Genomic DNA, 25,312 nt, shown 5'->3' with positions numbered 1-25,312 from the left:
TGATTGAGAATGAATCTACTGTATCTCAATACATGTAGGATACAGCAAAATTTATATTTAGAGAAAATCTATAGCCCTAAATGCATACATTAGAAAAAGAAGACAAGCTCAAAATAAATGAGCTTAGTATCCAACTTGTTAAGCTAAAAAGAGAATACAGAATGAAATCAAAGAAAGTACAAGAAGGAATTGAGAGAGATGCACAAAAGCTAGGTAAATATAAAAAGAAAAAAGGAGAGACTAACAACAAAAAATACAATAAGGAAGATAACAGATTAAAATTAAGCAGGGAAAATAACAGAGAATTAAAAACAATTTCATGCAAGTTGCCAAAATGGACAGATTCCAAGAAAAATGTAAATTATTCAATCTGACTCAAGAACAAACAGAAAGTTTTATTTGTTTTATAACCAATACTGGAAGTTAAATCAATAGTTCAAAATCTTACTCTAAAGAAGACAGCAGGTCCAGATGGTTTAATAGACTAGTTTTCCTAAACTGGATCATTCTAATCTCATACAGGCTTTCCTGGTGGCTTAGTCTATAAAGAATCTGCCTGCAATACAGGAGACCAGGGTTCAATCGGGAAGATCCTATGGAGAAGGAAAGGGCAATCAACTCCACTATTCTTGCTGGGGAAATCCCATGGACAAGAGGAACCTTGCAGGCTACAGTCCATGGGGTTGTAAGAGTTGGACACAACTTAGCGACTAAACCACCACTCTAAACCACCAATCTCATATAAATACTTCCAGAGAATCAAAAAGAAAAGGAAAAAATTTCCCCCTCTCATTTTATAAAGTTACTATAACCTTGATACCAAAGCAGACAAAGAAAGAATAAAAAAGAAAATTAGTTGTAAACATGTTTGGAAATACCATTAAAAGATTAGCAAATCCAGCAATGTATTAAAAAAGGTAACACAATATGCCTAGCTTGGGTTTATTCCAGGAATGCAAGATCAGTTCGACAAAGATCTTTTAATATAATTAAACATATTAAAAAATTAAAGAATAAAAGTAATATGATTAGCTCAATAATTACAGAAAAGTAGTGATTATAATTCAATATCCAGTGATGATTTCTTAAAAATATTCCTTAGGAACAAAGGAGAGCACTCTTAATCTGATTAAGACAAGAAAAATACATAAAAGGCAAAGATTAAAAGGAATGAATGATGGAATAACAACTGCAAATGATAGGCTTTTTATGTACAAAATCCTAAAATATCAAATGGCAATTTAGTTGAACTAATATGAAAGTTTAGCAAGATTGCTAGGTATGAGATGAATATGTAAAGATCGATTGCATCTTATATACTATTAATAGCCATATATATATATATGCTGCTGCTGCTGCTAAGTCACTTCAGTTGTGTCCGACTCTGTGCGATCCCATAGACGATAGCCCACCAGGCTCCCCTGTCCCTGGGATTCTCCAGGCAAGAACACTGGAGTGGGTTGCCATTTCCTTCTCCAATGCATGAAAGTGAAAAGTGAAAGTGAAGTCGCTCAGTTGTGTCCGACTCTTAGCGACCCCATGGACGTAGCCCACCAGGCTCCTCCGTTCATGGGATTTTCCAGGCAAGAGTACTGGAGTGGGGTGCCATCGCCTTCTCTGATATATACATATATATATATACACGAAATTGATACTTGAACAATACAGGTTTGAACTGTGCAAGTCTACTTTTACATGTGTTTTTTTTCAATGAGTACACAGTTGGCTCTCCATACTGGGAAGTTCTGCATCCATGGATTCAACCAACTGTGAATCATGTGCTATGTTTACAATTCAGGGTGGCTGACTGTGTCTAAGCAGAACCCACAAATATGAAAGGCAGACTATGGGACTTGAGCATCTGTGGATTTTGGCTTCTGCAGAAGCTCCTGGAACCAATCTGCCACAGATACTGAGTGATGATTATAGTAGGGGGAAATTCATAATGACAAAAAATAAAAGAATAAAACTATAATAACAAATGACAAACAAGCCCTTCAAGTAAAGTTTTAAAACTACTACAATACATTAAGAAACAAAAGTTAAATAAATGAAGAAATATGGCATGGATGGGAATATTTAATATAGTAAAAAAACTTGATTCTATCAAATTAATCTACATGTAAAAAATTCCAATGGGGCTTTCCAAAGAACTTGAACACCAAAAGCTAAAAATAAAGAACAAAAAATGATATCAGGCATATAGAAACCAAATAGCAATATGATAGAAATAAATCCCTCCTTATCATTTCAGTTCAGTTCAGTCACTCAGTCCTGTCCGACCCCTTGCGACCCCATGAACTGCAGCACACCAGGCCTCCCTGTCCATCACCAACTTCCGGAATTTACCCAAACTCATGTCCATCAAGTCGGTGATGCTATCTAACCATCTCATCCTCTGTTGTCCCCTTCTCCTCCTGCCCTCAATGTTTCTGAACATCAGGATCTTTTCAAATGAGTCAGCTCTTTGCATCAGGTGGCCAAAGTATTGGAGTTTCAGCTTCAACATCAGTCCTTCCAATGAACACCCAGACTGATCTCCTTTAGGATGGACTGGTTGGATCTCCTTGCAGTCCAAGGGACTCTCAAAGGTCTTCGCCAACACCACAGTTCAGAAGCATCAGTTCTTTGACGCTCAGCTTTCTTTACAGTCCAATTCTCACATTCATACATGACCACTGGAAAAACCATAGCCTTGACTAGACGGACCTTTGTTGACAAAGTAATGTCTCTGCTTTTGAATATGCTGTCTAGGTTGGTCATAACTTTCCTTCCAAGGAGTAAGCGTCTTTTAATTTCATGGCTGCAGTCACCATCTGCAGGGATTTTGGAGCCCAGAAAAATAGTCTGTCACTATTTCCATTGCTTCCCCATTTATTTGCCATGAAGTGAAGGGACTGGATCCCATGATGTTGGTTTTCTGAATGTTGAGTTTTAAGCCAACTTTTTCACTCTCCTCTTTCACTTACATCAAGAGGCTCTTTAGTTCTTCACTTTCTGCCATAAGGGTGGTGTCATCTGCATATCTGAGGTTATTGATATTTGTCCTGGCAATCTTGATTCCAGCTTGTGCTTCTTCCAGCCCAGCGTTTCACATGATGTACTCTGCACAGAAGTTAAATAAGCAGGATGACAATATACAGCCTTGACGTACTCCTTTTCCTATTTGGAACCAGTCTGTTCCATGTCCAATTCTAACTGTTGCTTCCTGACCTGCATACAGTTTTCTCAAAACGCAGGCCAGGTGGTCTGGTATTCCTATCTCTTTCAGAATTTTCCACAGTTTATTGTGATCCACACAGTCCAAGGCTTTGGCATAGTCAATAAAGCAGAAACAGATGTTTTTCTGGAACTCTCTTGCTTTTTCGATGATTCAGCGGATGTTAGCAATTTGATCTCTGGTTCCTCTGCCTTTTCTAAATCCAGTTTGAACATCTGGAAGTTCACAGTTCACGTATTACTGAAGCCTGACTTGGAGAATTTTGAGCATTACTTTACTAGCGTGTGAGATGAGTGCAGTTGTGCAGTAGTTTGAGCATTCTTTGGCATCGCCTTTCTTTGGGATTGGAATGAAAACTGACCTTTTCCAGTCTTGTGGCCACTGCTGATTTTTCCAAATTTGCTGGCATATTGAGTGCAGCACTTTCACAGCATCATCTTTTAGGATTTGAAATAGTTCAATTGGAATTCCATCACCTCCACTAGCTTTGTTTATAGTGATACTTCCTAAGGCCCACTTGACTTCACATTCCAGGATGTCTGGCTCTAGGTGAGTGATCATATCATTGTGATTATCTGGGTCATGAAGATCTTTTCTGTACAGTTCTTCTGTGTATTCTTGCCACCTCTTCTTAATATCTTCTGCTTCTATTAGGTTCATACCATTTCTGTCCTTTATTGAGCCCATCTTTGCATGAAATGTTCCCTTGGTATCTCTAATTTTCTTGAAGAGATCTCTAGTCTTTCCCATTCTATTGTTTTCCTCTAGTTCTTTGCACTGATCACTGAGAAAGGCTTTCTTATCTCTCCTTGCTATTCTTTGGAATCTGAATTCAAATGGATATATCTTTGCTTTTCTCCTTTGCTTTTTGCTTCTCTTCTCTTCACAGCTATTTGTAAGGCCTCCCCAGACAGCCATTTTGCTTTTTTGCATTTCTCTTTCTTGGGGATGGTCTTGATCCCTGTCTCCTGTACAATGTCATGAATCCCCGTCCATAGTTTATCAGGCACTCTGTCTATCAGATCTAGTCCCTTCAATCTATTTCTCAGTTCCACTGTATAATTATAAGGGATTTGATTTAGGTCATACTTGAGTGGTTAGGCGGTTTTCCCCACTTGTAATGTTAAATATATATGGATTACGCTCTCTAATCAAAAGACAGTGGTATAATGGATTAAAAAACATGATCCAACTCTGCATTGTCTACAAGAGATTCACTTTAAATCCAAAGATATAGATAGGTTGAAAGTGAAAGGATAGAAAAAGATATTTAGTGTTTCCAGTAAGCAAAGGAGAACAGGGGTGACTATATTAATATACAGACAAAATAGAGTTTAACTGAAAAAGTTTTAAAGAAACAAAGAAGGACTGTATCCATTAATAAAAGGTTCATTATGGTAAGAAGATATAACAATTATAAAAACGTATACATCTAATAACAGGCCATCATTTTGACATATGGCAAAACCAATATAATATTGTAAATTTAAAAAATAAAAAAATATATATATGAAAAAAAAATAAAGCTGAAAGAAAATTTTTAAAAAATATATGAAGTGTTAAGCTGGAGATTTCAATACCCCATACTCATAATGGATTGAACAATCAGACAGAAGATAAGCAACGGAAAAGAGAATTTGAACAACACAGTAAATCAGCTAGATCCAACAGACTTATAGAGAACATTCTACCAAACAACAGAATAGACATTCTTTTCAAATACATATAGGACATTCTCTAGGATAGATCATATATTAGACCACAAATTAAATCTTGGCAGATTTTTAAAAGATAGATATCATATAAAATATTTTCCCCAATCCACAGTAGAATGAAGCTAGAGATAAGTAACAGAAGTAAAATTAGAAAATTCACAAATCTGTGGAAATTAAGCAGCATACTCATAAACACCCAATGAATGAAAGGAGAAATAAGAGAAATTAGGAAATGAAATGCAAATAAAAACCACAATGAGATACCACCTCACACCTATCAGGATGGCTACTATTCAAAAAAACCAGAAAAGAACAAGTGTTAATGAGGATGTAGAGGAAGTAAATCCTTGTGCACTGGTAATAGGAATGTGGTACAGCCATTGTGGAATATAGTATGGTAGTTCCACAAAGAAATTAAAACTATTAACTACTATATGATTCAGCAGTTCTAGTTCTAGATACATATCTGAAGAACTGAAAGCAGGGTCACAAAGAGATATATAAACACCCATGCTCACAATAGCATTATTTGCAAATGATAAAATGGGGAAGCAACACAAATGCTTCCTAACAAATGAATGGATAATCAAAATGTGATATATATATAGTCAATGAAATCGAACCGGGGTCTCCTGCATTGCAGGCTGATTCCCTACCAGGGAAGTCCCAAATGAAACATTATTCAGTTTTAAAAAGGAAGAAAATTCTGACATATGCTACAACATGGATAAAACTTGAGGACACTATGCTAAGTGAAATAATCCAGTCATAAAAAGATAGATACTTGATTTCACTTAAGATACTCAGAGTAGTCAACAATCATAGAGGCAGAAAGTAGAAAGGTGGTTGTCAGGAGCTGGGAAGAGAAGGAATGAGAAGTTAGTATTTAATGGATACAGATGTTTGCAAGATGAAAAGAACTCTGGAGATGGATGGTGGTGGAGGTGGTATAACAACTTAGTACCACTGAACTGTATACTTGAAAATGGTTAAGATAGTAAATTTTATGTTATGTGCATTTTACCACAATTTAAAAAATGAAAAAGAGACATGCAAAAATTTAAAACCAAATATTATAAGAGAAAACTATATAACTTTGAGATAGAGAAAGATTTCTTAAAATACAAAGAGCACAAACCATAAAGAGGAAAATATTAACTTGACTATTTTTAAATATGAAACTTATTTACTAAATATAACATCAAGAGAGCAAAGTCACATCACAAGGTAGCAAAGGACAAAGAAAAAGGAAAAAAAGATAACCTGACAAAAGATCGGCAAAGGGCAAACAGGTACAGAGAAGGAAATGCTATGCTATGCTATGCTAAGTCACTTCAGTCATGTCCGACTCTGTGCGACCCCATAGACGGCAGCCCACCAGGCTCCCCTGTCCCTGGGATTCTCCAGGCAAGAACAATGGAGTGGGTTGCCATTTCCTTCTCCAATGCAGGAAAGTGAAAAGTAAAAGTGAAGTCGCTCAGTCATGTCTGACTCTTAGCAACCCCATGGATTGCAGCCTACCAGGCTCCTCCGTCCATGGGATTTTCCAGGCAAGAGTACTGGAGTGGGGTGCCATTGCCTTCTCCAAGAGAAGGAAATACTAATGGTTAATAAATGTATGAAAATATACTCACACCTCATTGATAATCAGAACACAGATTCAAACCATACTACTACTACTACTACTAAGTCGCTTCAGTCACGTCCGACTGTGTGTGACCCCATAGACGGCAGCCTACCAGGCTCCCCTGTCCGTCCCTGGGGTTCCCCAGGCAAGAACACTGGAGTAGGTTGCCATTTCCTTTTCCAATGCATGAAAGTGAAAAGATAGTGAGATATAATTTCACATCTATTATAATACCAAGTTATGGGGATTATAAGTAAACAAAATACTTTGTGGAAAAAAATATACTCTAAATTTTATTTATTTTAGGTTCTTAAAAATGTAAAGCTAATATATTATTTAGTGATAGATTGTTATATATACAAATATTTACACAAAATATACATATATATATTAATGATATATATCATAGTAATTTATATATATACAAAATAATATTAATTTATATATATATATAAAGTATACATATATATATATACTAATGATATATATTAATTCCTGATATAAAATGATCAGGAAATAGGAAACACCAAATTTATGAAAGTATTTATAAGGAGATATTGCCATTAAGGAGCAGCTGACATGTAGTGTGAAAATACTGATAAAGTTCTATTTTTTCAGCCTGGGAGGGGAAATTCACTGTTACACTTTTTAAAACTGAACATCTATGTTTCATTTTTCTTTTGTATATACAGATATTTTAATAGAATAATTTTTATGTAAAAGAGCCTCTAAATTTTAAAATATCCAACTTTTTTTTTTTTTTACTAAAATTTCTCACAGTCTTTTTCCTGATGATCACAGGTTATACTTACAGTCTAGTCACTGGTTTCTGAAGATAAAGTCTGCAGAGTTTGAAATGGAGCAAAGATATAACCCAAGAGCTATCAGGACAAGATAAGCAGATATAAAGTATAATATGTATATTAAAAAGTATATACTTTCATATATAAAAAGTAAAGTATAACTCTATATAAATGTATATGAAAAAAGATATAGGGAAGGCAAATTAAGTCAGAATAATGTGGAAGGGAGAATCTGTAGGAGAAGAACATGTATGATCCAATAGAAATTTTATTTTGTTTCAGGAGGAACAAGTATATAGAAAATGAGGTAAGTACACAGAGACAGTCTCATTTCAAGGAAAATAGAATACAGCCAATTGGAAAAGAAAGATCTGGAAATTATTATAATCAAGATTTTTTTTAACCTTTCCTTAAATAACAAAAACCTAAAAATTAATTTTCAACAAATAGACATTTCCTATACTTAGTGTGTGGAGAAGGAAATGGCAACGCACTCCAGTATTCTTGCCTAGAGAATCCCATGGACAGAGGAGCCTGGCAGGCTGCAGTTCATGAGGTCACAAGAGGTGGACATAACTTTGCGACTAAACCACCACCAACATACTTAATGTGAGGCTGAGTTTATTTAAAGAGGCAGGAAAAGCTGACACTAGCTAACACTTTATTGCAAATATTCTTCTTCTAAAGTAATATTGCACTGACAGTTTGTTAAATACAGAAAACTCAAATTTCCATGTGGCATCTCAAGTTTTTAAGCAGCTGTAATTAACAAAAACAAATAAACAACGAATACGCTTCTGTTTTGTTTCTGAGAGTACATAAACTCTAAATCCAACCCGAAAGGCTGCTTTCTGGGCTACTGTTTCTGATAGTCATCTGTCTCCTTTATCTTCCACACTAGCATATTCTTTGCCTTCTTTTCTAGTTCAGGGAGATCAAGTTTATACAGCATTGATTTCTTATACTAGCTTAAGCCTACGCAGGTTTGTTGTGGCACCTGCTGGCTTTCTATTTTAATTCCTTGTCTTTATCACACAGACCAGGTAAACAAACAACCCTAAATTTAAATCCTAGATCTGTAACATAAATTATTCAACCTCTGGTAAGTTATGCTCTCTGAATCTCAGATTACTTATATATCAAGATAAGGATAATAATGCCTATGTTTTACGAACTAACTTTTAAATGCTTAAATTTATACAACCTTTTAGTTCAGTATAGAGTCAGGTACAGGTGGTGGGATTCTCAGTTTTGGAAGCACAGACTTGCTTCCCTTATACGTACGGGTATGATTCTCAACCACCACCCTACTCTGGGTGTCAGCAGAGATGCGTTTCTGTTTTCTAGCCTCCATGACCCTTATAAGCACCTAACAGGTCTCTGATCACTCAGACAAAAATAGTATCTGTTACTGGTTCGACAGGGTCCTTATCTGAATTTTAGGTCCCTTGTACACATTTTGCAAGTATCGCTCTTATACTTTTCTTGGAAATCCTGTATTTTCCAATTCTGGATAGTTGACCTTTCCCCTCTGCCCCGTGATTTCTAATTTGTCTGAAAAATATTATTTAGCTAGATGATAAGATCAGTTTACTGTCTTCTTTTCTAAACTATCACCTGTGTTTTTTTCTCATCGGAGACCTCTGCCTTCTATGAGGGCCTGTCTTCTCTATTGCCTTCACACCATGCCCCATTATATATAAAAACATTCCAAAGCATTATGATATAGAATATATAAGACAACTCTAAGTTTTAATCTCAGTTTTTAAACATAGTAAATATTATATCACTTTCACCAAGTTATTTAACCTACCTAAGACTCAGTTTTTTAATCTGTAAACAGGGACTATATCTTGACAACTTAAGAGGCTAAAGATCAAATACAATGATGCAGATGAATGTGTCTTGAAAACTACAATTCTATACAATATTGTATAGAAATGGCAGAAAATATTATCCATTCAGCAAAATACTGGTAGTGACAAAGGATCCCAAGTCAAACTGCCAGAGCTGGAGTCCTAGCTCTATTATTTGCCTTTTAATATGTAAATGAGGACTATAATAACTACTTCACATATTAGCTCAAAGATGTTAGTTATTATTATTATTATTAAATGCCTATTATGTTAGGCATTGTACTAGATGCGGGTGATAAAATGGAATCAAGGCAGACATGGCCAACATATTTGCCAAAAACTTACATCTCTTACTCCATATGCTACATTTTCTAAGTCATGCCATGTACACTTTACAGCAAAGAAATATCTGAGTAGTAAAGCATTTCCACATAAGAAAGATAAGAGTCCACAATTCCACTATTTCTTTTTATGAAATTTCTGGTGAACACATAGTGACTGTGGTATTTCTATTTTTAATTCATCACTTGACTCAAAACTCTTCAGATGACTTCTGGATAAACTATCTGGAATACATTTCAATCAAATGTAAATAGGACAGTGTTTCTCAAAGTTAATATCCAAAGATGATCTGCTTCTCAATAACCTAAAATGCTAATTAAAAGGCAGATTTCTAGACCTTATTTCAGACACAGATTCAAAAGCTCTGGCTGGAAGATGTGGGAATCTGCATTTCTAATAAGTTCCCAATGTGATTTTTATGCAAATCCCATTTGAGAACCACATTCCCTAAGAAAGAAAAAAACACTATGTGAGAAATTTGTAACCAAAGGAAACACTGAAAAATTATGATCCAAAGCTTCTTGAAGAAGAAAAATTTTAGTCATCAGAATAAATTTTCACATGCCTGTCTCTTAATACAGTTGAGTCAAGAGTGTACAGAGATTAAGGCCAAAATTGACTTGAACATACACACCTTAACTGTGAGTGTTCAAAAAATTCCTATTTTGGAGGCCAAGGGAAAGGGAGGAGAAGGAGTATTCTGAAAAAGTTTACCCATATTTCAGAAGAAGCAAACAAAAGCTGCCATTGCAACAGTCATGGCTACTAAAACTGGGATTTGGTGATATCAGATATCAGAAAATGGAACTGCTTTCTCTTAAACTCAGACAACTAAAGACAGATATCCCTGCTCCAGCCCCCCACATCTACCGTAAACCTCTGATAATCCCTCAAATGTAGACTTCGCTTATTTGGGAGTTAAATTGGTCCTGTGACCAATCAGAGGCAAGAGAAAATAGGATCTTTTGATGAAAGATATACAATTTTCATAAAAGGTAACCAAAATAACTAATTAAAATGTAAATTTATACCTCACAATCTGATGGACAGTTACAGAAGAGCTGTCAGAGACACTGAAGAAAGTCAATGAAAGAGCTCTGAACTCCTAGTGGATGTTAACTTTCCCAATAACAATTCAAGCTAATGAAGAAACACTATTCCTCTATCCACTATGCCACATTGGTCTGAAGTCTGCTCTGGTGCTGATAATAAAATGCCCGAAGATGGCAGTGAGTTTGGCACTGTGACTGGAAGAAGTCGGGAGCCCAAAGAGGAAAAAGAAGCCCAACCTGCCCACACTACGGAGTCTGGAGCAGCAGAGCGGGCGGGGCTGCGATTTCTCCTGAATCACTGCACTCTCTCTTCTCCGCCTGCGTGAGCGCCGCCCACCCACTCGCGGCAGCGTGAACCCCCTGGGCCTAGTCTCTCCTTCCCCCTCCCCTCGGCCTGGTGCTGAATCATGAGCCCGATATCTCCAAAAGGTAAAACCTAAGAACAATGCCACCCTTAGCGCTGGCCTGAATGGGGCACCAGGTTGGGGTGGGGCAGAAGGCTGGAAACCACAACTTTGACCCCCTTTCTCCCAAATTCCCTACACAGCCCCCGATTAAAAGCAGTGCTGCGGTGCTATGGGATTCCCAAGTGGCGCCCCTTCTCCCGCCGCGTTGCTCGTGTCTGCAACGCCCGGACCTGGTCCCGGCGCGCTCCGCTTCATTGTTCCAAAGCTGCCCGCCTGCCAGGAGTCCAAGCCCTTCGAGGCCAGCGAGTTCGCAGCTCGTGGGGAAGGAGTGGGGGCTCTCCACTCCACGCCCCTCACCACAGTCCCCTGCCCGGCCTCACCCCTTCCTGCCAACCTCCTTTAGCTAAAGCCAAACCATCGAGTCCCCTGAGGCGACCGGGTGGGTGCTGTCCAAATGCTGGGAGGAGGATGGGGGATGGGGGTGGGGGAAAGGCTGGCGTCTGCGGCCTGCATGTAGCTGCAGCCTTCGCCCCTTCGCCCCACAGTGAGAGAGATGCTGCTTCCATGGGTACCGCTTGGCCACGGTTCCTCCCGCCCAACAGGGAGCGGCTCGGCTGTGGCCATCTCCCAGCCCTAGACGCTGGCGCCGAGCAGCCCTCAGCCCTCTTCATTTCCAGAAGCCGAAAGCGGAGGGCCAGTCCCTGTGCGGGCTGCAGAAGTCACCATATGCTACTCACCCCAACTGTTTCTGTCCCTGCGGTTCTTGGCCATGGTGGTCCGGGGACTGGTGGCGGTGAGGCGCTGTCAGTGCTTTCGCTCCTCTCCCGGCTGCAGGTTGCTGGCGGTGGGAGGCTCTATGCCCTCGCTGGGCGCAGTTCCCTCAGACTCTGAGGATGTTGCTGTGGCGCTGGTGGGAAGGAGTGGGGAGGAAAAGGGAGGAGAAAGCGGATGAACCAAGCTCAGCATCACAAGCCGGAGTTCACACAAAAACCAGCGTCACACCCTCCCTACCTTGGCCCACCCCCAGAGCCTGAAGACAGTGACAGACGATGTACTGCAACATTTTCGATGGAAAACACATACAAATAAACAGCACCGCCTTACACACTCTCAAAAAACTTACAGCATTATACAGTCAGAACTACACAGACCAAGATACTGCATGATTCTGCATGTTCAAAAACCAGTTTCCTCCACCAGTTACATATGAGTAGAAATATGCTGGCAACATTTACAGAGCCGAAAAATTAAAATAATCTGCATTTATCTATCAGGCACCATTTCCTCCCTAATTTAAAAGCAAGGTCATGATAGTAAATAGGGTATCATGCATTTTTGTACCTGTATACTGAACAGGCCTGTCTTTTAAAATTGGGATAGCATACTTAAATTAAGAAGATCAAGACTTGGAGAAGGAAATGGAAACCCACTCCAGTATTCTTGCCTGGAAAATCTCATGGACAGAGGAGCCTGGCAGGCTACAGTCCATGGAGTCAACAGGAGTCGGACATGACTTAGTGACTAAACCACCATGTTAAAACCTCTCAAGTTGGACTTCCCTGGCAGTCTAGTGGTTAAGACCTATGCCTCCAAGGCAGGGAGTATAGGTTCGATCCTTGGTTAGGGAACAAAGGTCCCACATGCTGCACAGTGAAGCCAAAAACAAACAAACAAAAAAACAAACAAACAAAAAAGATGAAGACAAATATAAGTTGGAGATTTATCATAATCTGTAACTAACTCCATGTATAATGGGCAAAATTTCTACTCGTTTTACAGAGCTATCATATGGAGTTACATTAACAAATATTCTAAGTCATAACATCATATTATGACAGAGCCTTGGCAATAAAGTTGCAAACAATTTTGAATAGAAATCAAAAGGCAATAAATATTTTAATAAATATTCTCAATCACTCTATTTTCACGAGTTCTTTCCTCTTTACCTATCAATTTCATTTTCAGCGTCCTAGAAACACTGTTCCTTCATGCTACCTGACCCTCAAGATACTGTCATCCCATTCCTCACCTCCTCACTCACTTTTCTCCTCAATCTGGCTGTTGACTATACTCTACACAGATCAGTTCTGCATGGGAGATTACTGCTAGCTTCGTAATTATCAGATCCTAGATCTCTGTTTATTCCCTCATTATAAGCAATTCTTCACTGTGTTCCCTCAATGTAATTTACTATATGATGGTTTCAGACAGGATCTCCATCTATGCTGCTGCTGCTGCTGCTGTGAAGTGTCCGACTCTGTGCAACCCCATAGACGGCAGCCCACCAGGCTCCCCTGTCCCTGGGATTCTCCAGGCAAGAACACTGGAGTGGGTTGCCATTTCCTTCTCCAATGCATGAAAGTGAAAAGTGAAAGTGAAGTTGCTCAGTCGTGTTCGACCCTCAGCGACCCCATGGACTGCAGCCTTCCAGGCTCCTCCATCCATGGGATTTTCCAGGCAAGAGTACTGGAGAGGGGTGCCATCGCCTTCTCCGCCATTGATGCTACTGATTCCCAAATCTATTCATCTAGTCTTAAGCTTTCTTGAGGAAAGAAAATCATCATTCCAAGGCTGAGTCTGTAATTGCCTAAGGCCATCTTCATTTTGTTTTCCTACTGACACTTCAAAATCAATATGTCAAAAACCAAACTCTCTCACTCACCATTGCCAAATCTTATGCAATCCTATTTCAGTTAATTGTTCTATGACCTCAGAACACTGTAAACCAAGTTTGAGTGAGTGAAGTCGCTCAGTCGTGTCCGACTCTTTACGATCCCATGGAGTGTAGCCTACAAGGCTCCTCTGTCCATGGAATTTTCCAGGCAAGAGTACTGAAGTGGGTTGCCATTTCCTTCTCCAGGGGATCTTTCTGACTCAGGGATCAAAACCTGGGTCTCCCGCGTTGCAGGCAGACGCTTTACCATCTGAGCCAAAGGGGACTGTCTTCAATAGAGTTGCATTCCATAAACACTAATGAGCCAATATAGGATGACAGAAATTATCTCACTCCATACCTACAAACCAAATGCACTGAACAAAAACAAGCATGTTCTGCTTTTCTTATATTTCTTTATTATAATTCTCAGCTCATATTCCAGCCTTTCAGGTGAATCCCATTAGAAAGGAGTACAGTAGGGACTTCCCTGAGTCTCAGTTGCAGCTGAAACAGTGGCTGATTTTATTTTTCTGGGCTCCAAAATCACTGCAGATGGTGATTGCAGCCATGAAATTAAAAGACGCTTACTCCTTGGAAGGAAAGTTATGACCAACCTAGACAGCATATTAAAAAGCAGACATTACTTTGCCAAAAAAGGTCTGTCTAGTCAAGGCTATGATTTTTCCAGTGGTCATGTATGGATGTGAGAGTTGGACTATAGAGAAAGCTGAGCGCAGAAGAATTGATGCTTTTGAACTTTTGAAGACTCTTGAGAGTCCCTTGGACTGCAAGGAGATCCAACCAGTCCATTCTAAAGGAGATCAGTCTGGGTGTTCATTGGAAGGACTGATGATGAAACTCAAACTCCAATACTTTGGCCACCTCATGTGAAGAGTTGACTCATTAGAAAAGACACTGATGCTGGGAGGGATTGAGGGCAGGAGGAAAAGGGGATGACAGAGGATGAGATGGTTGGATGGCATCACCGACTCAACGGACATGAGTTTGGGTGGACTCCGGGAGTTGGTGACGGACAGGGAGGCCTGGCGTGCTGTGGTTCATGGGGTTGCAGAGTCGGACACAACTGAGCGACTGAACTGAACCAATAGCAAAGAATACTGGGGCTTCCCTAGTGTTCCAGTGGTTAGGAATTCATCTGCCAAAGCAGGGGACACAGGTTTAATCCCTGGTCCAGGGAGATCCCACAAGCCTTAGAGCAGTTAGGCCCTAGCACCACAACTACTGAGTCCATGAGCTGCAACTACTGAAGCCCTCAAGCCTAGAGCCAATGCTCCACAACAAGAGAAGCCACTGAAATGAGAAGCCTGTGCATCACAATGAGAGCGTAGCCCCTGCATGCTGCAATTAGACAAAAGCCCAGGCACAGCAACAAAGACCCAGTACATCAAAAAATAAATAAATCTTAAAAGAAAAATCACAGATCTTTATGAATTGATACATATTGATTTCCAGAATAATACACTATAAAATGGAAAAAAAAAAACAAAGCACAAATATTCTACCTCCCATATAAGAAAGAAAAGGATATTAAAAAAATATATTTGCTCATCTATGCAAAAGAAATTCAGGGCAAACCAGAAACCAATGAGATCAGTTATCTATAGGAGACAGGTGGGAATAGGATGGAAGCAATGGGAGAATGGGAATAGGGTGGAAAGGATTAGGAGGGCTGATACTTCTCTAAGTGTAACCTTTTTATGTAGCCCACCCACACTGTTAGAACCATGGTAATGGTTCACATTCTCCAAAATAAATAACTAAAATCAATCAGGATATGGGCAGAGGAGTGGAAGGAACTCAAAGTGGAATTACAAATAGTTAAAAAACAAAAAGTGAACCTAACTATATTACAGGTGAATAACATAACTACACTGACGCATTTTCTAAACCCAAGGAGCTATAGAAAATAGTATTTTGATGGTATGCTACAAGACTGAAGACAAAAACTGTACACAAGCATTGTTCTTTAGTTCATAATTAATTTTTCTTCTAGGACATACGTAGGTTAGCAATTCTGAAGTTATTCGTGTATTCTCTAGAATTGAGTCAATACATGGTGCATAATCAGAGCCAGATTTCTTGCTTTTAGAGATGAAGTTATAATAAGGAAAGGAGAAGGAAGAATGAACCCTATGGTGTTGAATTGGAATCTGAGGTATCAGTATGATACAGTAAAAATACAAATAACAGAATTTTTAAAAAATGGGCAGAGGCTCTAAATAGACATTTCTTCACAGAGGACATATAAATGGCCAAGAAACACATGAAAAGACGATTTAACATTTTTAGTCACTCAGAGATCAGATCAGATCAGATGTGATTTTTAGTCACTAGGGAAATGCAAATCAAAATTTAAACAACTACAACGAGACATCACTTCAGACCGACCAGGATGACAGTAATCAGAAAGAAAGACAATAAAAAGTGTTGGTGAAACTGACACTGCTGGTGGGAATATAGCCACTTTGGAAAACAGTCTGGCAAAATTTAGAGTTACCATATGACCCAGCAATTCCACTCTTAGATAAATTCCGCCCCCCCCCACAAATGAAAGTATCAGTTCAGTCGCTCAGTTGTATCTGACTCTTTGCGACCCCATGAATTGCAGCATGCCAGGCCTCCCTGTCCATCACCAACTCCCAGAGTTCACTCAAACTCATGTCCATTGAGTCGGTGATGCCTTCCTACCAACCATCTCATCCTCTGTCATCCCCTTCTCCTCCTGCCCCCAATCCCTCCCAGCATCAGGGTCTTTTCCAATGAGTCAACTCTTCGCATGAGGTGGCCAAAGTATTGGAGTTTCAGCTTCAACATCAGTCCTTCCAATAAACACCCAGGACTGATCTCCTTTAGGATGGACTGGTTGGATCTCCTTGCAGTCCAAGGGACTCTCAAGAGTCTTCTCCAACACCACAGTTCAAAAGCATCAATTCTTCAGTGCTCAGCTTTCTTCACAGTCCAACTCTCACATCCACACATGACCACTGGAAAAACCATAGCCTTGACTAGATGGACCTTTGTTGGCAAAGTAATGTCTCTGCTTTTGAATATGCTATCTAGATTGGTCATAACTGTCCTTCCAAGGAGTAAGCATCTTTTAATTTCATGGCTGCAATCATCATCTGCAGTGATTTTGGAGCCCCCAAAAATAAAGTCAGCCACTGTTTCCCCATCTATTTACCATGAAGTGATGGGACCAGGTGCCATGATCTTAGTTTTCTGCAGTAGCCACAGGACTGGAAAAGGTCAGTTTTTCATTCCAATCCCAAAGAAATGAAAGTATATGTTCATGCAAAAACTTGCACAGGAATGTTCTAAGAGCATTGCTTTAAGTAGCCAAAAGGTAGAATCAACCTAAATGCCAGTAACTATCAATGGATAAACAAAATGTGGTATATCCATACAATGGAATATTACTTAGCCAAAAAAAAAAGCTTCCTATTTAATGGAACTGCGACTGGGTTACCTGGGGAAAGTATCTGTCCCTTGGACACTAGGGCCTTCAGATCCATCACACCCAATGTTTTAGAGTCAAAGTTGTATAGACAAAAATTCTTCAACTGAATTATTAGGAATAATAATAATTCCTAATAATTACTTACTTCTACCCCTTGATTCCTCAGTTCAGTTCAGTCACTCGATTGTATCCGACTCTGCGACCCCATGGACTGCAGCACACCAAGCTTCCTTGTCCATCATCACCTCCTGGAGCTTACTCAAACTCATGTCCATAGAATTTCCATGTCTTGGGTTCCTAGGCCTGTGCATTCTGAATATGGGGTAGATGGCAATATATATTGGATACTGACTTAAATCCTGTATCATATCCTCATAAGGGTTATTTCTTGGCCAACTGATCCTTCAGCACGACTTTCCACTGTGGTATCATACTAGCTGCTTCTAAGTGATGGGTTTGAGGTAAGATCAGTTCACTTCACGGGCATGACTCCATTACCATACTTCCCATGAGTTTCCTGCTTAAATTTAATGTTGTTTGTCATACATGGTGATGAAATAGTCCATGAATTGTGGTACTAGTAGAAGTTTCCCAAGCAGGGACAGTAAGCCTATATCTGGACTATGTACACATACGACTATAGGTACTGGGTGTTATCTGATGACTCACAAATTGAACAGGGGCAGAATTCCATTGTCAAATGGAAAGGTATATACTGGGGTGGCCTGAGCTGGTCTGGAAGGCTCAAATAAAGTACATAGACTAACTTTCATTGTATCTGCTCCTACTTCTTTGCCACCTTTTTTTGGAACCATATCTTTGGGTTCAAAAAACATAACAGCCAGTACCTAAAGGGTCGGTAAGCCTGGATCTGGACTATGTATGTATATACTATAGGTATGTACATACATACATAGCTACCCCATGAGGACAAATAGCTCATTCCTCCATAATCAAAAGGATGTGGTTTAATTAAATTGCCACCAGGTGACTGACTGGTCTGTCCAGGGAATAGTATCTTACTAAGGGTCACTGAGGAGCTTCCCTGATAGCTCAGCTGGTAAAGAATCCGCCTGCAATGCAGGAAACCCCAGTTGGATTCCTGGGTCAGAAAGATCCCCTGGAGAAGGGATAGGCTACCCACTCCAGTATCCTTGGGCTTTCCTCATGGCTCAGATGGTCAAGAATCCACCTATAATGTGGGAGACCTGGGTTCAATCCCTGGGTTGGGAAGATCCCCTGGAGAAGGGCATGGCAACCCACTCAGTATTCTTGCCTGGAGAATCCCCATGAACTGTAGCCCGCCAGGCTCTTCTGTCGATGGGGCTGCAAAGAGTCAGACATGACTGAATGACTATGCACAGCACAGCAAGGGTCACTGCAAAGGCAAGTGACTGCTATAAGCAAGTTAAATACTGCATAGTGGCAGTAACCTTATTACCCTTGGCAAGTGGAAGTCCATGCCACTGAATTCCCTTTAGCCTCCATTCCTATTGCCACATGGCCCCACTGAACTAGGGTGACTGGTAGAGGCTGACTGACATTCATAGGACAGATTATCTTTTATATCTGATTATTGGGATGGACGCCCTCTTGTGGGCAGTCAAATGGTTCCCAAGATATTTTCACACTATGAACCAATTTTGATATTCCATTCATAATGTATCTCCCACTGACTTCCTTATTTCTGATCTCTCCAAGTTATTGCCAACTTATTAATTACTCTGCATAAATGAGTATAGAGCCATACTTCAGGCTATCTTTCATTCCTAACACAGAGGACAACCAGCTGTTCTATTCAAAACTGTGCCCTCTGGAAAAATTTCTCTTCATCTCTATTTTTCGGGAGAAGGCGATGGCACCTCATTCCAGTACTCTTGCCTGGAGAATCCCAGGGACAGGGGAGCCTGGTGGGCTGCCATCTATGGGGTCGCACAGAGTCGGACACGACTGAAGCGACTTAGCAGCAGCAGCAGCAGTAGCTATCAATTCTCATATAAACTTAAAAACCAGCCTGGGGATCAAGGTTACACATCAGATAATCAAACTAGATTTTTAAAAAAAAGATGTGAACTGGGTTCCTCAACTCTTTTTAAAACTCCCATCATAATGACCAGATACTGATTCTGAAAGGGATACATGTTCTACTGCTCTCTAGAACAAAAGGAAATTCTCCTATACTTTGAAAACACAGTTTTGGCCTCAACAGACAACTGAACCTCATTAGTAACAGAAAGAATAGTTTAACTATTTGAAAATACAAATCATGACAGTGGCCCATGTCTTCCAATATTTAATTGATTTATAGTTAATGAACCTATAAAGCTCAACTACATCAAGTTACATTTTGCAACTAGCTTATGTTGGAAGATTCATCAGATTATAATGCTTAAGTCTATATGTTCCATATTAAATTACTGTCCGTATGCTTTTTTTTGTCACACTTGAGGATTTTGCTTAACCATTCTTTCTTGGTTAGTAAATTGTGAAACTTACCTAGGTAGAAGTTAAAAAATTTTATGTCCCCTGATTTTTTTTTTCCCCCTATATTTTGGCTGCACTGTGCAGCATGCAGGAACTTAGTTCGCTGACCAGTAATCTAACCTGTGCCTCCTGCAATGGAGGTGTGATGTCTTAACCTAGTCAGGGAAGTCCCTATGTCCCCCAATTTAAAAAATTCATCCTTGGCTAAAATTGAAACCAGAGGCCAAAGATTATAATTAGCATTTTACTAAAAAACTCTGAAAGAAGGGAAAAACACTAAAAAGCATAGAGCAAACCATATAAGGTAGGTAACAGTAAAACATGGAAGATATTTACATGTCAGATATTAAGACCCAAAGAATACATGACAATCATATTAAGTTATATTTATTCTTATTCAATATCCTGGCATTGTAAAAACTGGTGGTCTGTAACAAACTCTTGTGTAAGCTAAATCTTTTTATTGTTATGTAACCTTCCATTTTGAAACCATGTGCTTGTTTAGGATGTAAAATTAAATTTATGCACTATGTTTATTTTATGGAAATTTAATGTGAATTTCTTTACTAACCATGTAATATTTAACACACAAGCTATGACTTCACTGACCTTGATAAAATTAACTATTTAAAATTTTTTAAATTCTCTTGTAGTATAAAGCAGATGTTTTTTCCTTGGAACGGTTGTGTTATGAGTAAAATAATGATTATGGCAGACATTTCTGAATCACCACATAGAACCTTGACTTTTTCCATACTATCCAGCTCTGGGTTGATGGTTAAAGCGTATGTCTCTGCCATTTCTGGCAACATAAAGTATCTGCACTCCAGGATCTTGGTGAAGCCTATGACCTCAAACTTTTTATTGCCTAATTCATATCAAACACTGTGTTTCAAGAATAACATGCCTAAAAGATTGTCAGAAAGATATTTGTTTCAAACAGGGAATTCAGAGTTTCCACTTTAGGAAGGCCCATGAGATAAGTTTTCTTGAACTCTTGGTAACAGGAAAAGATGCACCTCTCATCTCGATCAACTGGTTTACTGTGATCTCAAAAACACTATAAAACTTTCTGCTTCGGCCAATTTGCTGTATTGTTCTGGTATCCCATTTTTCCTTTAACATCATACCTATTTCCTCATTTTTATCTTATGTTATAGTATGCATTTTCTGTATTCTGCCTCAAATTCTCTGAGGAGTAATGCAAGTATTAATAAATTATAGACTAGAAAAAGGATTAATGCTTATAGGGTCAAAGGAGAAAATAAGAATCTACGACAGTAAATAAGTACTAGGATACCAATAGAACATTTGAAAAGATTTTAAGTTATTGAAGCCAAAAGTATTTGCCCACCAAAACAAGTGCCAAGAAGCTTTGAAAGAAGGAACTGTTCTTCAACAATTTTTTCAATGCAGCAAACACATAGGCTTTGTCCATAGAACATGTAAGTCTGAGCTTACTTATGCTCCCTAAATAAGTGCCCTTTGTGCAGAGAGCACGAGAAAATACATATCTTCCCTGTCCTGTTAAGGTGTGAATTTAATTTCTACATTATGCAATTGATTACAATGACCAACAACAAGGAGTACACTGCTAAGAATGGAATTGAATTGGATATTCAAAGCCACAAGGCAACATCTACAACTTGCTCTTTTGTGATTTTTCAGTCACTAAATGCATTGGCCAAGTGTTAAACTGGCTTTTTTGTTCAAACCTTCACAGGGCTCTAGAAATAACTTTGCCAGTATACAAACTGGTACGGTTATTTCTACCTTCAGAACAAGACTAGAACTGAAACCGCAAAACAGCCTGTGAAATATCAGCCAAATTACTTCCCTAAACTCCTGTTCCATATTTTGTACATTGTGAAGTATTTTTAAACCTCTTATATTTTGATAACCCTCTTTATAATCCTGTAAGATGCTTTATAAACACTTTCTTGGGTGTCAGATGCAAAATCCTATCCTCTTCAAGCTGCAGATAGGGAGACATTGCCAAATACGATGTCTTTCTTGTCCCGGGTCACATACTGAGGAAGTGGTAGAACCAGAACCAGGTTGTGGTCCCTAATTCTGTCTCAGCTTCTGCAAAGCTCCTGACTCAAATAAAGGAGCAACATCCGCATTGAGACACCGCGTGTGCCCAACTGGGATACTGGCACTGAGACTTCCTAAGAATTCAGACTTTCAGAAATGTCTTGGGAAAACTCATAGAAGACAGGTTGCACAGGTGTGTAGGGAAGCCTCAAACTGGTACCACTGGGAATGATTTGCAGAACAGGACGGTGCAGTAGGGTGTGCCGCGATTTAGTTAACCTGGCACTTCCCCACCTCCTTCCCTGGCGCCCCACTGCCAGCTGACTCCTGGCCCAGTGCCCTCAACATACCTTCTCTGAACTGGGCGGGGGCCGCGTTCCCGTCTGCCTCGTGCCCACCCTTCTCCCGCCACCCGTCACTCTCTAAGTTTACCTGACAAAGAAGGGGGCGGTTTAGCCGAGGCGCGTCCGCCCACGAATGCACCGGGGGCGTCCCTAACACCCGCGGGTGGGGAGAAGAGCCTGGGCCCGGAGGGACGCGCCAGGCGAGGGGGCGCGGCGGCCCGGCCGGGAGAGTGTCGTGTCCCGAGCAGGCCTCAGGGCGGCACTCTGGCCCCGCGGCCGGCGCGCTCGGGCGGGCCTCTGGGCGCCCGACCCACGCTGGCCGGGAACGTGTCTCCCGGTGACGCAGCCCCGGGTGGGGAACGTGGTGCGGCGGCGGCGGCGACGGTACGCGCCTCAGCCGCCCGCGAGAGGACGTGCGGTGCTGCGGGAGGCGACGGCGGTGGCGGCGGGGGACCTGGAGCGGCCGGCGGGAGCCGGGAAGCAGGACGCAGGCGCGGGCGAGGAAGTAGGTCCCGGGCGCGGCGCTCAACAAAGAGCGGGGCCGCCCCCCTGAGGTATCCTGCCGACCCCGAGCGCCGGCGGGCTGGCAGACCCGGTCCGGCAGTTCGCGGGCGGCCTGGGAGGGGGAAGGGCCGCGGCCGGAACGCGGCGGCGGGGCGCCAGGGACTCTTCCAGGCCGGCTGGTCCGCGGTCCCCGGACGGGCGGAAGGGAAGGGGTTGGGCCGCTCGGGATTATAGCCTCTGCTTGTCCCTCGTGCAGGCGGAGTTGCGGGCAGAGGCTCCATGTTGGGAAGCGGCGCCTGTCGTCCTCGTTAGCGGGAATCGGGGCGCCGCGGGCAGAGCCGGCGGGGGCCGGGCCCTGAGTGAAGATGGAGGCCCCTCTGCGGCCTGGGGCCGACATCCTGAGGCGTAACCCGCAGCAGGACTACGAGCTCGTTCAGAGGGTCGGCAGCGGCACCTACGGGGACGTCTATAAGGTGAGGCAGGCCGGACTCTTTTCCTGCGGTCAGCTGGCTTCCTGGAATAGGCCACTTTCTGGGGAGTATGAGGAGGGGGCAGGATGCTTTTATTGTTGCATTTCGGAGATGCCGCGGCCGTGGTTCCGTGTCCTCGGTTTCAGGGCACCTTCTATTCACTGCTTGCTCTAATCGCTCCAACAAGCAGAACTAATCACACCTTTGCAAACTACCTTTGTACTGTTTTTGTGGTATAAAGGCTTTTTTCATGCTTATTTATGGTATCCAGGGGAATTCGAATCTGCTTACGGAGTTGCACTTGAAAATGTTCTTGTCTTAGCATGGAAAAATGCTTCCTGGAAGTCGGGAGACCAGAAAGTATATTGACATTCCGACATTTGCATAAGAAAACTTTTTGATGGATAATCGTGGTTTAAAAAGTCCTGTGAAATCCCTCCTCTCAGTTTTATCTGCAAGCAGTCTAAAAAGTGGCTTGGGCACAGACATTATCATGTGTAGAACAATGCTTTTCCCGGCAGAAGTTTCATTATTTGTATCAGGTGATTCCTTTTTCTACTTTAGCAGTTCCTCTCTTTGGAATTTATAACATCCCATGACCAAGAGTGGTTAAGAGCTGCTGTCCTTTTAATTGTACTTGTTTGCTTTATTTGGAAGGAAAGATGAGGATGTTACTCTCAATTTGAGATTTGAAAAAACATAGAGACGCAAACCCAGTTCCCTAAGTTCACTGAGTTCGTGAAGGATCAAGATGAAAGAGATTGTTTCAGATTGTCTATGCTTTTTGTTTTCTGTTTCAAAAAGGGATCTCTACTGCAACTCATGTGGATATATTGAGGGAAATTTTCTTGGATTTGGAACAGCTTTGTTTATTGGATTTAATCATATTATGTATGCCATTATTCCAAGTAACACTCCTGCTTGTACTTGAAACTGGCCTTGTGTTATATGGTTAATTAACCAGTAGAATCCTCTGGGGTATGTTGTTTTGCGCAGGTGGTAATATGGACGAAAATCATCTTTTCTTCCTAACTTCTGTTTTTGTTAATATCCTCCCTATTAATAGTAACAATCTGAGGTTGTGTTAAGAAGCTCTAACATTTTGATTCTATTGAGATGAAAAGTAAAGGGTAGGATTTTTATTTAAACAAGCATTTGCATCTTCTGTACTAGGTACTGTTCTGTATGGGATGTTGAATTGAAAGGAAGGTTCCAGCTTTTGCCTTGTGAATAATTTTAATTCAAAGTGGATAATTATAATAGAATCCAGAATCCTCTTTATATAGAATTAGATATATAATAAACAAGTTAACTCATGTTTATTCATGATTAGCCATTTTATGGAATGATCTTTAAAAACTTGAAATTCCTATTTGCTTTCTCAGTCCCGCATTTTAGTCATCTTCTTTTTATGATTCACTATGTATTACTAGTTAATGTTAATCATAGAGTTGTTCATCATCAATTCAGCTCATGTTAATAATACAGTAATCTGAATTCCAGTTCTTGTATATTTTCTCTCCTTCCTACTACAAGAACATTTAAAGTGTTCCCCACAGAAATCCCAAGACTTTCACCATTTTTCTTTATAAATATAACAACTAAAGCAGTTATCTGGAGCGGGGTTTTATCCTTGCCAGGGAAAGCAAAAGGTTATATTAAAGGGGCAGCTAAGATTACTTTTTACCCTGGTGCCTCCCTGCCCTATCTCTCTTCTACAGTTCCTAAACAGAGGATCAAAGACTGAATATTTATCATACAGCACCTTCAACCTCCCACCTCACACATGATCCCCTTCTCTCATATTCATGCTCCCTCATTTTATGTGTACATTCATGCCACAGCAAGCCAGTTGCTGATTCCTAAACATCCTCAAAATCCTGGTTCCATGTCTTTTGTTTTCCTTTGTTCTAATTACCCGGGATCACCTCCCTCCTAAATTTCCAACTGTTATTATCCTAACTGTCCAGGAAAGCCTTACTCCAATGCTCTTCCAGGAGGCCCTAGACAGACCTTCCCCACTATCTCTCTGGCCTCATTTATTACTCTTCCCCCTCCTTCATTGTCTTCTAGCAACACCGGCCTGCTTGCTCTTTCTTAAACAGAATGTACATCTTCCTACCTTTGTGCCTTTGTTCTGGCTATCCCTGCTGCTCAGAATGGCTTTCCTCAGACAGCCGCATGGCTTGCTCCCTTCCCTCCTTGCTTTTATACCCTCTCAATCTTTTTTTCCTACTTCTTTTCTCTTTGCACTTATTACTCTAATGTTTTACTTATTTTTTCCTTGTTTGTTATCTATCTCAATCCACGAACATAC

The 25,312-nt window shown here is 40.6% G+C and overlaps 2 protein-coding genes across 7 annotated transcripts in view; one reads left to right on the top strand and one right to left on the bottom strand.

The window, feature by feature from the left end:
• Positions 1 to 22,230, bottom strand: part of ATL1 (atlastin GTPase 1) — an 84,446-nt gene extending 62,216 nt beyond the window's left edge. The window contains exons 1-2 of one of the 3 annotated variants that reach the window (XM_027553712.1): positions 22,110 to 22,230; positions 11,760 to 11,929 (exon numbers count right to left, since the gene is read on the bottom strand). In XM_027553712.1, the coding sequence (XP_027409513.1) occupies positions 11,760 to 11,793 (34 nt within the window). In that variant the 5' untranslated portion in view covers positions 11,794 to 11,929; positions 22,110 to 22,230. Of the gene's footprint in view, positions 1 to 11,759; positions 12,019 to 22,109 lie in introns of those variants that run through there. The other 2 variants (XM_027553713.1, XM_027553711.1) reach the window with 2 other exon arrangements.
• A 96-nt stretch (positions 22,231 to 22,326) lies between these two features.
• Positions 22,327 to 25,312, top strand: part of MAP4K5 (mitogen-activated protein kinase kinase kinase kinase 5) — a 127,146-nt gene continuing 124,160 nt past the window's right edge. For 3 of the 4 annotated variants that reach the window (XR_003513081.1, XM_027553710.1, XM_027553708.1), the window contains exons 1-2: positions 22,327 to 22,526; positions 22,782 to 22,998. Coding sequence is in view for 3 of the 4 variants with exons in the window: in XM_027553710.1 (XP_027409511.1) it covers positions 22,891 to 22,998 (108 nt within the window). In the remaining variant the exon portion in view is untranslated. Of the gene's footprint in view, positions 22,527 to 22,556; positions 22,576 to 22,781; positions 22,999 to 25,312 lie in introns of those variants that run through there. The other variant, XM_027553709.1, reaches the window with a different exon arrangement.

This window comes from Bos indicus x Bos taurus, chromosome 10 (assembly GCF_003369695.1).
Source record: "Bos indicus x Bos taurus breed Angus x Brahman F1 hybrid chromosome 10, Bos_hybrid_MaternalHap_v2.0, whole genome shotgun sequence".
NCBI classification, from domain to species: domain Eukaryota; kingdom Metazoa; phylum Chordata; class Mammalia; order Artiodactyla; family Bovidae; genus Bos; species Bos indicus x Bos taurus.
This window is presented reverse-complemented; position numbering and strand designations above follow the sequence as displayed.